Here is a 21,842-nt window from a genome sequence, read left to right as displayed (position 1 = left end):
CACCCGCCCTCAATACAGTTGCCCGATAGCGCTCTGTTTACCGTCTTCCTAGGTTCCCCTGTAATGGGGGCGGTGGAGTAGATGGCTTCCGTGCCCCTGACTGGTGAGTAAGCTTCTTTCTGCAGTCGCCGCCCGGCCCGCGACCAGGAAGCCAGGCAGGCTGGGGGCGGAACTGCGGGACACCCCCGTGACGTCATTCCCGGGCCGCGCTGTGATTGGCTGCCGGCCCGGGACCTGACGGGGAAGACGAGCTGCCCGCGTCTCCTCCTTCGTTCGGCAAGCTTATTGATTGGCTAACAGTGCTTTGCTATATTTGCAGAGTGCGATGCCCTAACTTGCAGTATTTGAATTCACGCAAGTAAATTATGTTAATTCATTTGTGTACGAAAAAACCTAATGTAGTTTGATTTGAAATTACGCACAACACAATACTGCAGAGGAAACAAGCCTCAATTAAGCAAAGCAGCAAATAAGCCTTTTCTTGGAAGAGCAGTCTGAGTCTGCGCACGCAAGAGGAGAAAATGAGAGAGAGGTGTTGGATGGAAAGTAGGGTTTTAAACTGCTCCTTTGGTGTTTTTCTGTGCTCCCCCTCGGCTTCTCACTTCGCCACATAGGTGCACGTGGTGAGAAGGAATACCCGGACGGCCGTAATTAGACCCGTGGGCAAAGTACAAAGCTTTGTCTTAACATTGTCAGTGATTTGTAGCGCGCCAGCTTTAAGAAAATTTCAGATGAAAATGTGAGTAAAGTTGTTGGGTTTAGCATATGTGGCCTTATTTTAAACCTTGTGTTTTTTTTAGCACATGACCGCCCCTCCCCTTCCTTGCGCACTATTTAATAATGCCTAAATAAACATACACCATGTCGGACAAACTGGAACATCATCACAGAAGAACGGAGCAAAGCAAGCCATACCCAGACTAGCGCCCTAACACCGCTCAGAGTGTATCGTACGCTACAAGTGCCGTAAAGAAGAACAACCAATCGTCGGAGTATTGTGTGTGTGTGAGTGATGTTTGATTTTACACCTATATTTTTATAAATTATTTTTTTAATGATTTCTGACAGAATCTAAATCGACTCGCTGCTACTCAGTAGGGTCAGGTGACCAGAATTTGAAAGCCCAAGACCGGCACATTTCTCAAACAGAGAAGAAGGACTACAATTTTAATTCAACCCAGCGTACAGAATGACAGCGCTCCTCAGCAGAGAATTACAGAAGAGGCAGTAAGAACATTCATAAAAAGCCATTTATAAACCCAGCAGCTTGCCTGTTAATTAAATTGCCTTCTTATAAAAGCTGCTAACTATCCCTGCTTTGCAAAACATAAAAAGATACCTCTCACTGTTTTTTCAGCCGACCTTCTCTAAAAAACTGGGACATGACCTTAATTTCCTGAAATCTGCCGGGAAGGCTGGAGAAAAACCGGCACTGTCCGGGCAAATCCGGGACGCCTGGTCACCCTATGCTGTTGGACGAGGCTATTCTTTATACATTGCACAAACTTGAGCTTTCTATTTCAGTGCGTGCGTTTACGCCACATGGGTATCAGTAGGTGCCACTGGGGAGACACGGTGCATAGCTGCCTGTCAGACCCCTCCGTGTGCGCTTGTCAGTTTTTGATTCGAATAGTGTGTTCTGGGTGTGCATTAAGTGCACTTGTACATTTTTGCTGGTCCCCAATCTGTGCGTGCGCTCCTTATGCGCGCGTGTCTCAGTATACTTTATTTGTGAGTGTGCATTTAGCATTTACGTAAGCACTTGTTTGTGACTGACGCTCGCAAATCCTCTAGCCCTGGAAGTGCCCCTGCATAAGCGGTGTCAACACACGCCCTTCCTGAATCCGTCTGTTTCTGTGTTTTTATTATCTCCTGCGTGTGCGGTGTGACTAGGCCCCGGTGGCTGTGTGTACTTCAGGCTACCTGCGCCCTGGCACATCTGAGGTGTGCAAGTACAAAGTCTTGATTGAATTTAGGGCAACCCTTCATGAGCTTCACACCAATGACGGATCCATCAAAAAGAGCAGACAATTTTATCGCAGTTGCGTGTATTCTGTTTTTCGGTTGGTCATCGTTTCTGCGTTTGTTAGGGTTTCACAATGCGTATTGTGTGCCAGCTGCAGTGCCGAGATGACACGTTACAGCACATGTGCAACCTCTTCTCTGTAAAGCGCAAATTGCAAACTCACACGGCTTTTTGGTGCAAAGGCGAAATGAAGTGAATTGTAAGAGTGTGTGTGTGTGTGTGGGGGGGGGATGAGGGGGGGGGGGTTCATTCTTCAGATGGGTATGTAAAATGCCAAGGAAGGGAAGACTTTGGGCTCTGTACCCAGCCAATCAGCAGCAGCCAGGTCGGGGCGCAGCGAGAAGGTCAGTGGCAGGGGCGCGCGATCCAGCAGCGATCACAGCAAGGGGTGAAGTTTATTGCTGGAGGGCACAGCATCTTCCAGAGGAGACCGCCGACACTGCTTGTCAATTTTAAAAATCGTGGTCCAGCAAAGATCCCTGGTCACCTATTCATTGTCACCTATCACCGAACCGGCGTATTGAAGATTTGGAACAATGCTGTTGGGTTTCCTGGGGGTACCCCCAGGCGCTTCTTTCCACCAAGTCTCATGCCAATCTGCTTATTCCTCCATCCACAGAGTATTCTTGCACACTTAAAAATAAAGTGCAGCAGCCGTACCTGTAGCAGCAGCCCAGGACGTACACCGTCTGCTCCTCGCCGTTCGGATCCACCTGCTCCAGGGACATCCCTGATTCAAGCCCCACTAGAATCCTGTCGGGGGAAAGTCCCCCACCACCCTACACCGAGAATCAAGTCCTGCAGATTTTGCCTTCGGTTGCCATAGTGGGGAAATTGGACTGGTGCATGACGCTGCTCGAACTCCGCATGAGTTTTCCGGAGATATCTCATGCCCGATCGTCAGCGAGGTTATGGGTTCCAAAATAAGATAGACGATACCTGTCTGCCAGTAATATTTCCGGTCGCCATTTTGTCTTGGCATCTTTGGCACCCTTTCATCCATCCACCCATCATTCATCCCACCACCTTTTCACACATCCATACATCATTCATCCATGCAACCTTTTATCCATCCATACATCCACCTTTTCTTCCATCCGTCCTTCATCCGTCCACCCTTTCATCCTTCCACGCATCCTTTCATCCATTCATCCACACTTTCAACAATCCATCCTGCATCCATCCACCCTTTCATCCTTCCATCCATACATCCATCCTTTAGCCATCCACCTTTCTATCCATCCACCCATCATTCATCCACCCACCTTTTCACACATCCATCATTCATCCATGCAACCTTTTATACATCAATCTTCAGATTCTTCAGAAGTTATGGGGTTTTTCAATCTAGTAAAGTCACTGTGCAAGATTGTGCCTATGCATGGTTCTGTGTGTCATCCTCCTGTGCCTTATTGATGTTTTACAACAATATGTGCACTCGCATTCTAGGACCTTGACCTCACTGTGTATGTTGTTTAAAGAAGTTTCTAAGCAGCTGCCTGCGTCCATCTAACAGTGGCTTGTATAAGATATATTGTCCACCATTGTATAGTTGGGAACAAATATATTCTTTATAATAAACAGTTGCTGAATAACTCTCTCCAAAGCTTTATAGAACTCTAAGGGCCTAGTGTACATTGCCAGACAAGGGGAGGGCTCTCTGTGTGTGGGTGGGGGGGCTTTCAGTGTGTGGGGGAGGGGCTTTCAGTGTGTGGGGGAGGCTCTAGGTGTGTGCGGGCTCTCTGTGTGGGGGGTGGCTCGCAGTGTGTGGGGGAGGCTCGCAGTGTGTGGAGGGAGCTCACAGTGTGTGTGGGGGGGCTCGCAGTGTGTGGGGGGGCTCACAGTGTGTGTGGGGGGGCTCGCAGTGTGTGGGGGGGCTCTGTGTGGGTGTGTGTTGGGGGCTCTCTGTAGGTGTGTGTGGGTGTCATTTGCGAAAGATAAAGCTAGTGGCATTGCAAATAACAATGCCATTCATTTATGTTAAAAAAAAAATTGTCAAGAGCATTGCCAATAGCTCAAACTTTAACAAAGGCAAAACCATTGCATTGTAAATGCTTGTTTAATTTGCTCTCTGCCTTGCCGCCCACATGATCCTTTGGCTGAACTTAGAAAATGTATGGTGGTATAAACAGACTAATAAACCACCCAAAACTTCAGAGTTCCGCAAATGTTGTTAGCCCAAGCCTACCCTGAAAGAGACAAACATCTTTGCAGTGGAAGCATTAACTCACTTAACTACTGCAACAGCTCAATGCCTACTTGTCACTATACCAACGAGAGACTGTAATATTTAAAAGAAGATTTCACTTCATCATGGCACTTTTAAAGCATTTGAATTTACAAACACATTAGCGTAGAAATAGTTGATTCTTAAAGCACTTTAATGTAAAAGAAAGAATGGAACAAGTTGTGCTATAAAGCACCTAACTTACACTAGATGTGTCAAACGTATGGCCATGTAAAAGTAGGTAATTCCCCTAAATGTTTACCTGTTTAAAGAAGGCATGGTTCAGCAAACAGCTGGCTGAAGGCCTGTAAAAGAAGACAGTGTATAGAATAAAAAAAAACACATCCATCGTAAAAGACGCATAGCCTTAGGAAAGATGTCTAACCATGCATGACATACAAACCTGTGAACAGCTCTACTAAAGTATCTTGTGTATTTAATGCCAGTACCTCCTATCGTGTGAACACCATTGATAATACTTTTTCAGCTTATAATGGTGCTGTAAGCTACAAATTGTATTATAACAACATTGAACTGTACTTATTTAATCCAATTATGATTCAACCCTTTCAAAATGTACAGGTGGCACGTGCACCGATCCCTTCGAAATGCCATATATCTACAGAGATATTTTGCCAACGTATTTTCCTTAAAAACATTAAAAGGCATGATCTGCATATCATATAAGATGATAACCATGCTCGTGCCATCGTAATCAATGAGCGAAATCTGGAATTGTCAATGTTTAGAATAGGATTGAGGGTCACGGATAGAACGAAATCTCTGGCAGCTTCTAGAAAGTTGGATTCCTTTGTGTTTAGAGAGAGGACCATTACACATTTAAATCGTGGACGAAGACTGGAGGCCGGGTTTCTTCACAGCAATAGGAAGGGACAATCTCGTACAGTGTCATTGCTTTGCGCCTTTGAGGACACAGTACCAGCTGCAGGAGACTTTCAAATAGACCAACAGAGCACCATGATGGAAAGAATCACCTGTGACCAGAGTTGACCTGTGTGTATGGAACACGTAAAGAGTCTACCATAAAGTCTGAGCTAACTACCATTCCAATAGAAGTGTAGAATATATACAGATTATCACAGTAAAGTAAAGATTCAGGCTCACCACATAAAGTATAATAAGATGCCAGAAACCAACTCTGGCCGATAGTTGTTATGAAGCAGAGTCTATTTTAAACTGCCAATAGGCATACTAGTGTAGTGGTAATTTATCTTCCTGCACAAGTTGACCTTATTGCTCAAAGATTCTGTGACATAGGTACATTATCCCACACTACATTATAATGCATCAACCTTCAGGGTGTACCTGTGCTGCTGCCTATTGTTAAAACCTGTTGCAGGTAACAGAACAGCTTTGTACACTACTGTCTTACTTACGCATACAATAATGTGCTGTATAGACTTGTATGCTATTTAGGCGTAACTGGGTGCACACCGGAGCACAGAAAAGAGAAAATGAAAACATCCTATGGCCATCAAATGGCTGTGGCAACAGCCTTTTCAATTTAAATAATGTGTTGATTTTGAGTCTGGGTGAGAGAGTTCGCTCCAAAGAATGAAATTAGGTAGTAGAAGGTGACGATAACATGTAAAACAGACATGTCAGCATGGTGTCAAGCGATATTGGCTGATGATTAGATGAAATGCAGTAATGTTTAAATTACGAATAGTTTCGGTCCATGGAGCTGGGTTTTTCATAAGAGAGGGGGGTTCTGGTACTCAGCTGGTGACTGTTCTGTGTGCTTTGACTGTAAGGATGATATACAGTAACCATATCCAATGTAGCTGTAGCTCTTTGGCAACTATAAACATGGGAGTATGGCAGTGTACGAAGGGAGGGTTCCACGCCTTGCGGTCATGCACTGAGGAGTGCGAGTGCAGGTGGTGTTACCTATATGTGGTTGAGCATCACTGGGCTTCCATTGTGAGATAAACCGCTGCTTATGCTACTGATGGAGCGAGCTTTAGAAAATATTTTATTCTAGCTCGTGATGTCCTACTCTCATAACTTGAAATAATATATTAATGAGTGTTTGCATGATTTGTTTAATTAACTCAACCTAGATTAAGTTTGCACCACACATATACACGTGGGAAACTAATTACATGTGCTCTTGTTGCATTTGCAAGTCTGTTTTGTAACACATGATTAATATTGTCTTGTATGTTATGTCTGTCCTATTGTCTTTGTCACTATTAATATGCGGCTGATCATTCATGGCATGTGCTTTTATATGTGCTTACATGTTTGTCCTATGTTGTGTTTGTCTGTCTGTGTATCATTTAATCATCTTTTTACTCTTTCAGAAACATAAAGCTGGATTACATGAAGAATGGTAGTTATTTTATGTGTTGCTTTATTTGTTTGCTTTTGCTAAATGTCTTTTATTAGTGGGTTAATTAATAATTAGCAAGGGCTGGGTGGTACAGAAGGGTTTGTTTTACCTGAATTAATTATTCTTTTGTGTTTGTTTAAATAATAGTTTTCTGAAAAAGTGACGCAAGCTGAAAGTGGCGCAGTGACGCAAGCAAAAAGTGGCGCAGAGGCCTGCTGATGCTAAACCACAGGAGAAAGTTTATTTTAAAAAAAAAATGACAAGCCTACAAACTTTTACTCTGAAATCACTTGAAAATGAACTGCTAAAGACAACTCTGTGGAGTGGGTTTGGATGTGCCACGGAAAGCTCAGAACGGACAGGCTCAAGGTTGAAAGGAAGAGACGCGACAGATTTTGTATTGCTTGAACATCTTTTGCTACAAAATGTAGCAGACTAAGGAACTGTCGCCAGGATTCTGTGTATGAACAATGGCTCTGTGTAAAACCTGGTCTCGTGGTGGAAGATGTCACAGTTTACTGTGGCGTGAGGTGATTCAGCCAATTGAGAGCCAGAATTCAGCTAATGGAATGTGGAAAATAGTTAGCTCAGCTTAATTTAGGGTATAAGAATAGGCTTTAGCTGCAGATTTTTTGGCTTACGCTTCTTGATTCCAGAGGGACGTTCTGCTGTCCGATGATGATTACACGTAAGGAAAGTAACCTTTTAAGACTTTGTTTTCAGGCGATGAGGGTAGAGACAGAGAGTTAGTTAGGTTTTGGAAATGCTCTTTTTCACTTATTTCTGCTAATGAATAATATTTTCTTGAATTAAGCTCTCTTTATAAAATGCTGAATAAAACTTTCTTATGACTTTTTCTAATGCTTGCTTAATAAAGTTCCAGACCTAAGTTTTCCTGAATATGTTTAAATAAACTTTTAAAATGACAAGCTGGTCTTGTTTATTGTGAGAGTTCAATTTCAACATATATTGATCTATTCACCTCATGATTTCTTATGGGCCTGGTATTGATTGGTAAGTGTAAGTGTGATAGTGGATTATGACATCATTTATAAAGAATTTTAGTTGCTGCGCTGCATCACTACACAAGACCCAAGGTCCAAACAAACCGACAACTGGAAACAAATGAAACTGCTTATGATCTATCAGAGGAATCATCTACAGTATTTGGGGATAAAGTTTTAATAACAAGAGTCCTGAACCACTGACATTCACATATCTGTAAAGTGGACACAACTTGACAAACATGGCTTCTGGCCTTATTTAAGAACCCTTTAACCCTCTAGACCTCTTTTTCTTTAATGTCACAGAAGAATGTCCTGATATGCTTTCATAATCACAGAGCCAACAGTGCCCAACACTTGACCAGTAAGCCATTTGCATTAGGTAAATTATTTCCAAGTTATTTGAGCGATGCACTGCTTCAAAGGTCTAGATTTGTGATAAGACAAAATGCCATATCTCCATGAACTGTTAGAATCAGAAGAGAAGACAGGTGCAAGCATTTGTGCACTTAATAAAGTCAGTAGCCTGTACTTAATAAATAATTTGGTGGCTCCACCTAAGAGGTATTAGTGCACTTTACAGCAAACAAATAGCATGGCGTCTTGAGAATCTTCAGAGATGCCACCAATTACCACTGAAAACCTGAACAGTTTAAAATAAAAAATGGAGAAAACAGTCAGGAACACGAACCTGCAGTAGATGTTTCGCTATCTGGTCTAGTTTGTTACTTTCAAGAAAATGCTGAATAAGCGAGGCTCATAAAAGTTATACCAGCAAGAATGACACACTGAAGCTGGCGATGGACAATCACCAGTTCTGTGTGTCAGTTGAGAAAGATGTTGGATATGTTCCACTGGAGAACAGTATTACAGATGTTTCTTTGCATGTAGCAGCACTACGCGTAGGGTCCAGCCAGCCACGAGAATTTGGTTTCTTTTTACTACAGTAGATTTGACCCAAATCTGCTCAAATACAAAAGTGTTCGAATAAACTTACAGAAGGCTGTCCTCCGACAACAGAATTCTAAATTTCCTCCTCACAACCCATAACCAAGTTTGGAAGCATGCTGATAAAACATGTGCTGCAGAGAGAAAGAAGCTGATCAAGACACCGACAACTGCATTGGTAATGGAGTTCCGCGACCTATGGCATGGGATCCCCACTTTTGAACTGGAGTTGTAATATTGTAAGAAATCCAGCCCGCTACACACAATGAGCAGTACTGATCAATAAGCGCCTCCCATGATGGGGCAGTGACATCACCCAAACATTTACTGCGGTTTCTTGTCTTGCCTGTACGCCAAGTAAGTTGTCCTCATTTTTCTTTCATTTGTTGGTCTCCAATGAATGGTTGAGCAATTTTGTCCCTCTGCCATTGGGACTTAATATACTAATGTCTAGCAAAACCTATATTTAGAACTTCTGAATCATCTTAGTACTTGTCTATCAGAAAGAGTCATAGTTTAAGGCAAGGCAATAATTGCCCTGGGTATGTCAATTAAAAATGATATGCAATGGCAAAAGCATGGGTCAGACAGCATAAAATCTATGCACCCATTTAGAAAGTCTAAGTTTGAAGAATGTTTGGTAAGTCGAGGGTAAACATTGGGCACCATATGGGATAAGATTCTGTCCCCAGTCGAAAAGTTCGTCTGATCTGGTTATCCTCAACAAGTTGTCTAACTTCACCAGATTTGTCCCTTGTGTTTATTGAAAGACAGACGATTTGTGCACCTCCCTGCTTCACTTCAAATTCTTTATCACTAACAGTGCATCTACAGGCACAGCTTTTAAGTATCTCTGTTCGCCAGACTACTATGCTATATGCCCCTGTCATGACCTATATGAAAGAGGTCCTCATTAGTGTTCTCTGCCACTTCCATGGTGATCGTATGTAAGGTGCTTTTTAGTGAGGTACACAGGAATAACTTACGTTAATGCACTGGACCTGTAAGGTGTAGATGAACAGATGGGAGGAACACATTTAAACATAATGGATACCAGATTGTTTCTGTTCGTCAAATGGTGCTTCCTGAAATTCCACTGCTGCATAATGCATTTCCCTGATTTTCACGGCCACCTTGAGACATCTGTAAACTGACATAAAACCTTGGACGTGATTCTTAAGGAAATTAGTATATCTGGATCCAGAAGTTTTCTAATATGACATCGATGTAGATTTGCATTTCAGCAAGACACAAAGGTCTTCCAGATCACACCTGGAAATCTGCTCTAGTCACCGCTTAATGGTGCGTCATAATGGACAAGTTTTGTGAATTCCATTTTCGCATGCGAGAATATAAATGTGTATTTTCTCACCGAGCAAGGAATCTGAAGATACCTTGCATAAGATAACAGGTCTGTTTATTTATTGCCCACATTCTTACCTGTCCTCAGGTTCCTGCTGCAAACAGAGCTCCACAAAGTTGCGAAAAGTGGGGGTAAATGTTTTTGAGGCGGGTGTTTGCAGTCTCTCGCTGGTCATTGTCCCTGTCATGGCAGACGTGAGCACACTCTCGCCAATGCCGGAATCCACTCCTGAGCGAGAGTTTTTCAACCTTGAATCCCCACAGGGGAAGTAACTGGCATCCAATGGACAGGAGGCAGTGCCCTTGAGCTTCTGTAGCAGCATCTGAAAAAAAACACCAGTTTAACCCAGCATCGTCAAAAAGACTATTTGCCAACAAGGACAGTTGTTTTAATAAGAAAATGAGCAATCTTGCATAGATACTAATATGCTATTAGGCAAAATTATATTTTCGATTGCTTCCCATTGAATACATGCATGCCCCTTCCTTGAAAAACTCTCAGGAACTGGCCTATATAATTTTGATAGCTGATAACCTAAAATATGAGTTAGTCTAATAAAAGCATTAGTGCTGCAAGCTCACATCTGTTTGATTTTCGTCTGTCTAATATTTTGCTCTTCTCATTCTATGACAAAAAGGCATCCTTCACTATACAAAGCCATTTCTTAGAAACATCGCAAGGCCCTTAGTAAAGCTTCTGTTTGCACTTATGTAAGATGTCAATATCTGAAAAATGAACGCCTTGATAAATAAATCTCACCCTACATAGTCACCAATAGATGGGATATTGAGCATCTAGGTAAGAGGCACTGGGAAATCCATATATACTCAACAACATATTCAGCTATAGCTTTAACAACTTTTAAAATAAAGATTTCTTCTTGAAGCCTACAGTATGGACCTAATTTCGTTGTCGGTGATCGGCGGTCCCGTCGTTCTCAATAGGATGCGACCGAACCTACATTTCACCATGGGAAGTGCATTACGGCCATAACCTTGCCGTAATGCATGCTCCCATAGTGAAATAGGAGGTGCAGTTCATCCATGCACCCCGTGGCAGGCACAAGTTGCAGGGATCAACCGGCCTCCAACCGGAGGAAGAGGACCCTGCGGGGGGGCCCCAAAGATTCTTTCCAACTAGGTTTCTATGTTGGACAGGCAGGCACGGAAACCATGCCGGAAACCGTGCATTGTAATCTCAAGGACGGAAAGGCCTGCCCTTGAAATTACTGGCCGGATTCTGACTGGCAGACGGCTATTCAAGCCTGTCGGAAGCCAGTCGGAATGACCAGTCAGTTTACTTTCCGAACGCCTAAATCTCAATTAGGGGGTCGGAAAGTAAATGAGGAGCCCATTACGACGTGGCTCGGAGCCTTCCGAGCTGCATCGTAATCGGCCCCTATGTGTTCCACAGGTATGAAGTTCCAATATACATAAATCCATAAATACACGAAGAATTGAAATGTTTCCTTTATGGCTTGATATCAGTGACAAAAGATTGGAAGTACAGAAACCCCTAGTTATATGCTACTGTCATCAGTTGTTGCACTTACTGTTTGGCAACTCATATCAGCCATTAAAGGACACAGGACATGGATAAAAAAAAGACAGCACAGTTAGCCACATTCCATAATCAAACATCCCATTTAATGTTATGCTACTCACTAAGACCAAGTAGGCCATCCTCAATCCTAAATATTAAAGAGGTAAAAAGTCTCAAGAATTTCCATGACTTCACGTTGGCCCAGAACCTGTCCTACTCAACAGAATGAGAAGTACATGACACTGATAAGCACCGAACATAGTAAAACAAATGTATAGCTGCTAAACATCTTTGAGGGATCATTGTTTATATTTGACAAAGTCAAATTCACAATATATGACTTTGTGTGGGGATCCTCCAACCTAAGTCTTCTGCTTGCACCTTTATTTCAAATTTGAAAACTTTGATAACCTTATGCAGAGGTCTCATGTGTGATGTGGAGTACGAATCATCTTTCCTCAGGAACTCTCCCTGCAGAAAGTATGGCCAAACATACCACCTCACTACTCTTTATTTTCCCCATAATTTGGTTACTTGTGTACTTATGCTCTATCTCCTTGCCTACCACTAAATTGCAGCCCACTCTGAGCGCTCCACCCAGATATGACCCCCCCTCCCTCCCCCCCCTACTGCCTCCTACCTTCCTCTGGAATTGCTTGAATGCATATTAAAAAATATATAGATTTATTTTAATTTCAAAAAATGTATTCTACATACACACTATGTTGATGGTTGTGCCCTGACTAGAAAGCTGACAGCCAAGGATGATGTGTATCACTAGTGAATGTAGTCATGCAGGGCATCTTTTGGGTTGCAATCAAAGATTCCAGGGACCCAATGAAGTTTATATGTGATGATGATCCTCCATAATTGTGTATAGCCTGCTGCAGGCCAAATATGTTATATTTCCCTCCATGCATGGTTCACCGCAGGCTCAGAGCACTCTGCCACCATGAAGAGGAATACTAAAAACATATCCTTCTCACATAGATTTCAACAATATTCTTAAGGTTGAAAGACAAACCAAGGTATCATTGCCACTTCCATTCCTTGTTATGTGGAACTCTCTAGGTCCATACTAAGAATCACACAGCAGCTCTATGTATGCATGCATATGTCCTTGTATATATGTTTATATGCATATTTATACTTCCAACAGCTGCTGGAAGGGATTAAAGTCCACTCCCTTTTTATTGCCCTGTGCCTGGGTTCAGCATTTAATGTTGGTAAAGCCTGTTGCAGTGATCTGGCATTTTAACACTTTGGTAATTAATAGTATTGTAATTGGGGGGGACTTCACTTCAGATGGCAAAATACTACGTACTTGGGAGAAGAAACAACAATTAGTTGACATGTACCTGTGTCCTGTGCATATACTGGAATGGGGCGCAGCCGCTGGCCAGCTCACAGGCAGTAATGCCCACACTGTAGATGTCGGACTTCACATTGTACCCATGCATATCCTGTTGAAGAAGAAAAACCCTTTGAGATATCACCACTAATATGAAATAGGAAAGGGTCGCACACATTGTAATCCATTGGAGTGCTCCCACCAGATGAGCATGAGACCATTTGGGCAACAAATACACATTTAAAACGTATGATTAGTGATTTCAATAACATGAGAGATCACATTGGCTGGGGCCCTGACAAAAGATCATAGAGGCAAATGGCCCGTGTCATGGACAGGAGTATGTAACTCCCCTGCTGGCCATCACCGCACCAGAGTCCAGACTCTGAATCGCATTACAGGTATGTGAGTAATAGGCATGCTGAGCTTTCCTCAGAAATGAGGAACGACCACAAGAATCAGCGTTACTGCACCCGAATGCTGTGGTAATTACCATTTTTGTCCTATTTCCGTTGTATCTGGTGAAATGTTCGGGGGGGAATGAGGGTGGCAGATGTGGGGGGGGGAGCAGGGATGGGGCATTTATTGTGATTTATATCTAATTCGCCTGGAAACATGCTTTCTGCTAAATCGGGAATTGCACTGGCACTGTGATGGGGGCCAACGCACTGTGATGCTTGTGGTTTTACCATTTCCTACTCTGCCCCAGGTTAAGAGTGGCCCAGAGCTGAATCCCAGTGGTAAGCAGGGAGAAGGATGGGGAGAAATACTGCTCAAGGGCAATTAAATGTGCTGGTGTCTGCTAACCTGGAATGATCATGTTCGCAAATACCAGATCAGACAATTCTGATCCCACAGACACTGGAGCCAGCCCCATCTGTCCCCATCCACGCTCTGATACCGTGTGAAGGACCAGCAAATGCTCTAGCGCCACCTGATCTGCCCTTCTTTGGCCGCCCATCAGAAAGGGCTTCCTAAACCCCCCCATCTCTCATTTACCATCTGCTCCAAATAGGTAGAGAAATGTTTGAGGATTTCAGCTCATTATTTCCCAGGAAGGGGGAATCCACACGGATTTGAAATCTATATTTTTCACATCCATGTATTATTCCCCATGCAGTACTCCACTTGATTTGTTTGTGGGGAACTGTCCGGAATCAGAGAGCCTTTGATAGTCAAGTACGAAGCCTGTGTACATTCCACAGACCACTGCACTCAAGCCGAGAACTGCTATGTTCAGCACTACAATGCTCCTCGCCATAAGCGAGGCAAAGGTCCAGGAACAAACATACATTTCACTCAACAAACTGGAACACATAATGCCCGCTACCAGTTTGGAGAAAAAGCGTCAGTGAAGCTCCTATTACTTCCAGCAAAGTGGTTACTATCAGCACATGTGACATGCAGTCTGGGAGCTGTTAATGAAATAGAGATTACATAACTGAGCCTATAGCATTTCATCTGCAGGAAGGACAACTAAAGGCCTCTCTTCCTTTGCTATTTGTTGTGCTCTGTGTAATGTCACTTTCGGTGTGTTAACAGCAGAAACATCAAACAGTGATAATGTTTGAAACTAAGACAGCAATTAAAGAGAGTGGTGTGCCTGTGCTCTGCTGCCCCAGGCTCGGGTGTTAACAGTCAGAGCATGGGTGGGCTGCTGTGACCTGAAAAAGTCGGCATTTGATGATGTGGTGAATACCTGTTTGAACAGATGTGTTGCAGGTGCCTTCTGAACTGGCTTTAGTTTCTTTGGCCTTCAGGATGGATTGGAGTGTGCACATTTAATACCAGGCTACCATACTTCATCTCTTATGTTTTTGCTTTTAAGATGGCAGGTTGCTGCTTGAGGTGTAGACACTTGAATGCATCCTGGGCAACCTCCCCTTTGATAGCTCTCACCATGGAGTGTGGGTATTTTAACCACACACTATGTTTCCGGGTATCAGCTGAGGGATAGTTTGGTGTGCTTTGTATAACTTTGAATGGTCTCACTCTGGCTGGGCAGCCATTTGTAGATTGCCTTGAAGTAATACACATGCATGAATAAAAGGAATAACATTGTGGTGACTAGACCAGATCCACCAGATTTTGGTCAGCAATACGTCTTGCCGGATGCAAGCGCTCCTTCCCACTGCAATATGGAATGGTGTGAGGGAAAGTCTGAGTGAAATAAACATCCCAACCTCCTTAGTTTTCTCCACGGAGTTTATGATGTGCCTCATATGTGTGTTAAGCAAATCGCAAGATGTATTTGGGCATATTTTGCAACATCCATATCTTGGTTCAGGGCAGACATAGGAATATCTTCTTCATAAAGAGGTTTAAATACAGTGCTTAACTTGAGCTGGTTGTTTCCGTTGTTCAGCACCAGCACTTAATTGTCAACATCAACACCTAAGATGGTCTGCCACATGGTGAAACTTTGTCTAATTTACAAATAAGCAGGGCAACAGTTGTTTATTACTTTGATGCACATACGAATTACTAATACCTGCTGCCCAAGCCATTGTTATAGCCTTGGGGTCCTGGAATAATCTGTATTGTCCCATTTGTAGGACTGTGATGGTTAGTAGTTGTGTTGGCACGGTCAATGGCAGCGCTGGTATGGCAAAGGATGGTGCAAGCTGCAGTGGCCTCCTGACAAGGGTCCTGGCACTTATTGTTTTACAAATTAAGCACTGTTTAAATGTATCAAAAGCAGAAAAGGTGCCGGTAGCAGTTGCGTGATGGAATTCTAGCAGAACATATGTGATCAGGTATTTAGATTGTAGCGGGTGGGGGACCAAACCTTAGGTGGGTAGACAATTAAATATACCATTAGCTTTTATTGTGCTCTCTTTGGTTGAAAGAGATAAGTTTCCATACCTCAAAGTAAGTAGAATAATTACCTTTATATGAAATATCAACTAAATTTGTAAATAAAAGAGTAAGGCGTTTTACTGCATAATTAAAAGTACCTGACCTGTGAAAATTATCTAAAAAAGTAAAATCATTGTGTATCAATTAAAATACAACTAGTTTAATTCTAGTGTTCTTAGTTCCTGATCACCTCAACCTCTGCCTTGACCTGGCATCAAACATTACTGAGGTATTATGAGATTTCAGAGTGGTTCTCAGATCCACCCTATAGATGGAGCAAATGTAGGTGTCGTTGGTCTATATCTAGAATGGAATAATGTCTGCTGTATCTCTAGTAACAATGGGCATAGCATACGTTGCACAGCATGTCGCTGACATTTAAGTTAAACGGCGGGTGTTCATTCTAATCTAGATAGAGGATCTCATGTAAAAAGGACCAGTCTTGTTGGTGTCGAAGACTGTCATTGTTGATAGTGTCATATGCTGCCGACAGGGCAGCATATGACAGTTATTTCGAATAAATTATCTTGCTAATGATTAGCTCTTGGTATATGAGAGGATAGTTGGCTAGTTCCTTAGGGTGTGTTGCAACTTTAAGTAGACAAAAGTTCCCTTCTTGAAACAATGTTACTTCAGAGTCTGGATAGGTTTATTATTCCCTGAATCTGGATCTAGACCAATCTTAATTTGATAGATTTAAGTTTTGTGTTATATTCTTGGCCTATTTTACACTGATTGGTCAAACAGTGGCAAGATAAGCATGACTCCTGAGAGCTGGTTGATGACAGGGTGTTGAGAAATGTTTAACGTGAAAACACGAAGAAGAAGGTTAGTCTGGGAAGGCTCCGTAATGGGTTGCTGTGGTACACCTCGGGTATTTTTTATTCCATTGGCTCTGTGAGATCATAAAATTATATATATATATATTTCTCTCCCTTCACATCAAATCCCCTCCTGTAGACGAGAGGACACTGAGGCCAATTCTATTTGTACCATATTCTTTTACTTTGTTTCCGCAAAGTCCGAAATGAAACGCACATGAACATGAATATATATATATATATATATATATATATATATATATATATATATATATATATATCCCCTCCAAAAACGCTCCTGCAGCTTGAAAGAGCACTCGAACAACCAGGTAAGTGAAAAGCCACTTTATTGCCGCGATGAAGATTTCATTTCACCCGTAATTGCATCCTTTCAGCCTACGCGTTTCAAAGCTGTCCGCTTCTTCCTCTTGGGCTTGTGATGCAAAGCGGAATTGGCAGTCCTCAGTAATTACCCATAGTTCATAGCGCTTTGTAGCAAGTAAATCCAGTTCTAGCTATAGTAGCTTCAAAGTATCTTGGGACTTGTAGTTACTTTCTGCTGTAGTCATTACCCTTCGTGGGTTCTGCAATGCACCAGTTATTAAAAGGTTTCAGAGGTCCTGTACGAAACCTCTACATTTAAGGCACTTCATTGCGCCCCGGATGAAACGGCATCTTCATTAGTGATTGGCCCCTGCTGCGCTGGTTAAGGCAGGACATTGCCTGCTTCCACAGCCCCCACTTTATCGGCGTTCGCCTTCTGTAGGTGGTGCTTCCTTCCATGGCCAGAAGCAGCCGTGTTCATGTCTCCTCCAAAAACGCTCCTGCAGCTTGAAAGAGCACTCGAACAACCAGGTAAGTGAAAAGCCACTTTATTGCCGCAATGAAGATTTCATTTCACCCGTAATTGCATCCTTTCAGCTTACGCGTTTCAAAGCTGTCCGCTTCTTCCTCTTGGGCTTGTGATGCAAAGCGGAATTGGCAGTCCTCAGTAATTACCCATAGTTCATAGCGCTTTGTAGCGAGTAAATCCAGTTCTAGCTATAGTAGCTTCAAAGTATCTTGGGACTTGTAGTTACTTTCTGCTGTAGTCATTACCCTTCGTGGGTTCTGCAATGCACCAGTTATTAAAAGGTTTCAGAGGTCCTGTACGAAACCTCTACATTTAAGGCACTTCATTGCGCCCCGGATGAAACGGCATCTTCATTAGTGATTGGCCCCTGCTGCGCTGGTTAAGGCAGGACATTGCCTGCTTCCACAGCATCCACTTTATCTGCGTTCGCCTTCTGTAGGTGATGCTTCCTTCCACGGCCAGAAGCAGCCGTGTTCATCGTCTCCTCCAAAAACGCTCCTGCAGCTTGAAAGAGCACTCGAACAACCAGGTAAGTGAAAAGCCACTTTATTGCCGCGATGAAGATTTCATTTCACCCGTGATTGCGTCCTTTCAGCCTACGCATTTCAAAGCTGTCCGCTTCTTCCTCTTGGGCTTGTGATGCAAAGCGGAATTGGCAGTCCTCAGTAATTACCCATAGTTCATAGCGATTTGTAGCGAGCAAATCCAGTTCTAGCTATAGTAGCTTCAAAGTATCTTGGGACTTGTAGTTACTTTCTGCTGTAGTCATTACCCTCCGTGGGTTCTGCAATGCACCAGTTATTAAAAGGTTTCAGAGGTCCTGTACGAAACCTCTACATTTAAGGCACTTCATTGCGCCCCGGATGAAACGGCATCTTCATTAGTGATTTGCCCCTGCAGCGCTGGTTAAGGCAGGACATTGCCTGCTTCCACAGCACCCACTTTATCGGCGTTCGCCTTCTGTAGGTGGTGCTTCCTTCCACGGCCAGAAGCAGCCGTGTTCATGTCTCCTCCAAAAACGCTCCTGCAGTTTGAAAGAGCACTCGAACAACCAGGTAAGTGAAAGGCCACTTTATTGCCGCGATGAAGATTTCATTTCACCCGTAATTGCATCCTTTCAGCCTACACGTTTCAAACCTGTCCGCTTCTTCCTCTTGGGCTTGTGATGCAAAGCGGAATTGGCAGTCCTCAGTAATTACCCATAGTTCATAGCGCTTTGTAGCGAGTAAATCCAGTTCTAGCTATAGTAACTTCAAAGTATCTTGGGACTTGTAGTTACTTTCTGCTGTAGTCATTACCCTTCGTGGGTTCTGCAATGCACCAGTTATTAAAAGGTTTCAGAGGTCCTGTACGAAACCTCTACATTTAAGGCACTTCATTGCGCCCCGGATGAAACGGCATCTTCATTAGTGATTGGCCCCTGCTGCGCTGGTTAAGGCAGGACATTGCCTGCTTCCACTGCCCTCACTTTATCGGCGTTCGCCTTCTGTAGGTGGTGCTTCCTTCCAGGGCCAGAAGCAGCCGTGTTCATGTCTCCTCCAAAAACGCTCCTGCAGCTTGAAAGAGCACTCGAACAACCAGGTAAGTGAAAAGCCACTTTATTGCCGCAATGAAGATTTCATTTCACCCGTAATTGCATCCTTTCAGCCTACGCGTTTCAAAGCTGTCCGCTTCTTTCTCTTGGGCTTGTGATGCAAAGTGGAATTGGCAGTCCTCAGTAATTACCCATAGTTCATAGCGCTTTGTAGCGAGTAAATCCAGTTCTAGCTATAGTAGCTTCAAAGTATCTTGGGACTTGTAGTTACTTTCTGCTGTAGTCACTACCCTTCGTGGGTTCTGCAATGCACCAGTTATTAAAAGGTTTCAGAGGTCCTGTACGAAACCTCTACATTTAAGGCACTTCATTGCGCCCCGGATGAAACACCATCTTCATTAGTGATTGGCCCCTGCTGCGCTGGTTAAGGCAGGACATTGCCTGCTTCCACAGCCCCCACTTTATCGGCGTTTGCCTTCTGTAGGTGGTGCTTCCTTCCACGGCCAGAAGCAGCCGTGTTCATGTCTCCTCCAAAAACGCTCCTGCAGCTTGAAAGAGCACTCGAACAACCAGGTAAGTGAAAAGCCACTTTATTGCCGCGATGAAGATTTCATTTCACCGGTAATTGCAACCTTTCAGCCTACGCGTTTCAAAGGTGTCCGCTTCTTCCTCTTGGGCTTGTAATGCCACCTAATTAATAGCATCCCCTACGGGGAGATGCTAAGAATGAGAAGAATTTGTAGCACGGACGCTGACTTTAGAATGGCACAACAGGAATGTAAGAAGCGCTTTTTGGAAAGGGGCTATAAAGAGAATATCCTTGAAGTGGCAATAAGAAAGACAAAAACGTAACAAGAGAGGAAGCTCTAAAACCTAAAAGCAAGGAACCCATAGCCAATCCAAACAGCCTGCACGTTAATTCTAGAGTTATAGTCCCTTTTTGCCAGCAGCATTCTGACATTAAAAAGATCTTCCTCAAAAACTGGAACTTGATAAGGGGAGATCCCATAATCGGAAGTGATGTCTCACCTAGACCCGAGATCACCTTTCGCAAATCCCCAGCAATGGAGAATGCACTGGTGAGCAATACTCTAGAACCTACGATATCAGGGACATGGGAAGCCCTGAGTACTGGTTTCAGAAAATGTGCTTTTTGTAAAGCTTGTAAACACGGAGTCAACAAAACCCATTACACGAGCCCCTTTAGAGAACGTCCGATACCCATCACAAAAAGACCAACGTGTAAGATGGAGTTTGTCGTTTATGTCCTGCAATGCCCATGTGGCCTGTGCTACGTGGGCAGTACTCGGCCTGTGGCGCACAAACGCATTCTCCAACACATTAGAGCCATAGTTAGCAAGGACCAATCATACCCGGTGGCACGCCACTTTGAGGTGATGCATAACAGTGACCCTAGTGGTCTTCAGTATTACCTAGTGGATACGATCTTGCCTTTAAAACGGGGGGGGGGGTGACAGAGAGGGCAAACTTCGTCTTCTTGAGACAAGATACATTTTAGAAATGAATAGCAAAAGTCCTACTGGACTGAATGACCGAGAGGACTTATATACTTGTCTCAAGGACCTGTGAGCCCTAATTTCTATTACCTAGAATCAGCTATTCTGTACGTATGTCACCACTAATCATGCGACTTTTTCCCTGTTTGTATTCAGTGGGATTGTATGGTCGTACCTGGTCACTCTCGGTTGGGAGATGTTTTTAATTCACTCTAGCTGATGTATGAGATTTGTCTCATTACAGCAATCATAACAGCCATTAGGCGGGATTAATCACTCTGGTTCCCAATGACTTCCTCCTCCATTTCTGTGAAATAATAATTCTTTTTAATATGTAACTTTTTTTGTTTATTAGGTAACACGGGCACTTCATATTTTGTTTTTAATTACTTTCAATTCACAGCTGCTTACAAAGGTCCTCCACACTAAAAAGTCTTTAGTGCTTATCTAGGCATATTTTCTATAATACAACGGAACAGGGCTTTCTTGTTTTCACTCATATCCATCACAAATTATACCATTTGGGAGATCTTTAAGTCTAAGTCGAATATGAATGCACACGCACGCATATATATATTTTTATAAAATATGTACGCATGACTAGACTTAATGTGTACATATGTAAATATTGGCTTAGTGTATATAGATAGATAGATTATAAACATATATTTTTGTAAATTATTTTCATATGTGTATATAAAACTGTATATATATGATATAGAATATTTTTATATATATTTTTTTGATAGTTCTTTGCAATGTGGTTATAATGAACAATCTTGGATATTGAGTGTTTTTACTGATGAATTGATTATGAATGAACCTTTGATGATTTGCACTTTAAATCGTTAGAGTAATAATGAATTAGAATTGAACACATTGGGCACTTGCCCTCAATTCTGTTCTGTTCCGTTTTAACTTTACTATTTCCGTTTTTTGCATTAGCTTTGCGTTACTTGAAATAGTAAATGATGCACATGTCACTTTAATTATAATGCCGCACCTACTCTGTTGGATACTTAAGACCTTTGTCTGTTTCAACCAACGTCATGTGATCAAGCCTCGTTTGGGAGGTGAAACGCGTTATGGCGGATGGCTGGTGTGATTAAGAAATATATCACCGAGAAATTTTGCACATATTCTGGGCTCACTCTCGTTATTCCTGAGAAATCTGGTGAAGAATGACGTTTTCGTAATATATATATATATATATATATTTATTCCTTGTTTGGATGATGGCCTGCAGGACGTGCAACAAATGAAAGGAATAATTATCGCATTCTTCAAGGATGGTCTTTTGAAATTGGGGTTTGTGGATCCTTATTTTTTTCTTTAGAGTTGCTCATTTTTTGTTTGTATTATTTACCCACATCTTCCAATGTGGGTTAGATTGTTTTGTATTTTTAATCATATTTTAATTAAAACTAACCAGACACTTACC

The 21,842-nt window shown here is 42.7% G+C and overlaps 1 protein-coding gene across 1 annotated transcript in view; it reads right to left on the bottom strand.

Moving 5' to 3' along the window:
• The window catches only part of STRADB (STE20 related adaptor beta), a 212,499-nt gene that overhangs the window by 8,114 nt on the left and 182,543 nt on the right, over positions 1-21,842 (bottom strand). Inside the window, exons 9-11 of the mRNA XM_086955255.1 lie at positions 12,825-12,929; positions 10,002-10,246; positions 4,516-4,558 (exon numbers count right to left, since the gene is read on the bottom strand). Coding sequence (XP_086811381.1) covers positions 4,516-4,558; positions 10,002-10,246; positions 12,825-12,929 — 393 coding nt within the window. The remainder of the gene's footprint in view (positions 1-4,515; positions 4,559-10,001; positions 10,247-12,824; positions 12,930-21,842) is intronic.

The sequence above is a fragment of the Lissotriton vulgaris genome, chromosome 2_1, assembly GCF_964263255.1.
Source record: "Lissotriton vulgaris chromosome 2_1, aLisVul1.2, whole genome shotgun sequence".
Taxonomy (NCBI): Eukaryota; Metazoa; Chordata; class Amphibia; order Caudata; family Salamandridae; genus Lissotriton; species Lissotriton vulgaris.
The sequence above is the reverse complement of the archived record's forward strand: the minus strand, read 5'-3'. Positions and strand labels throughout refer to the sequence as shown.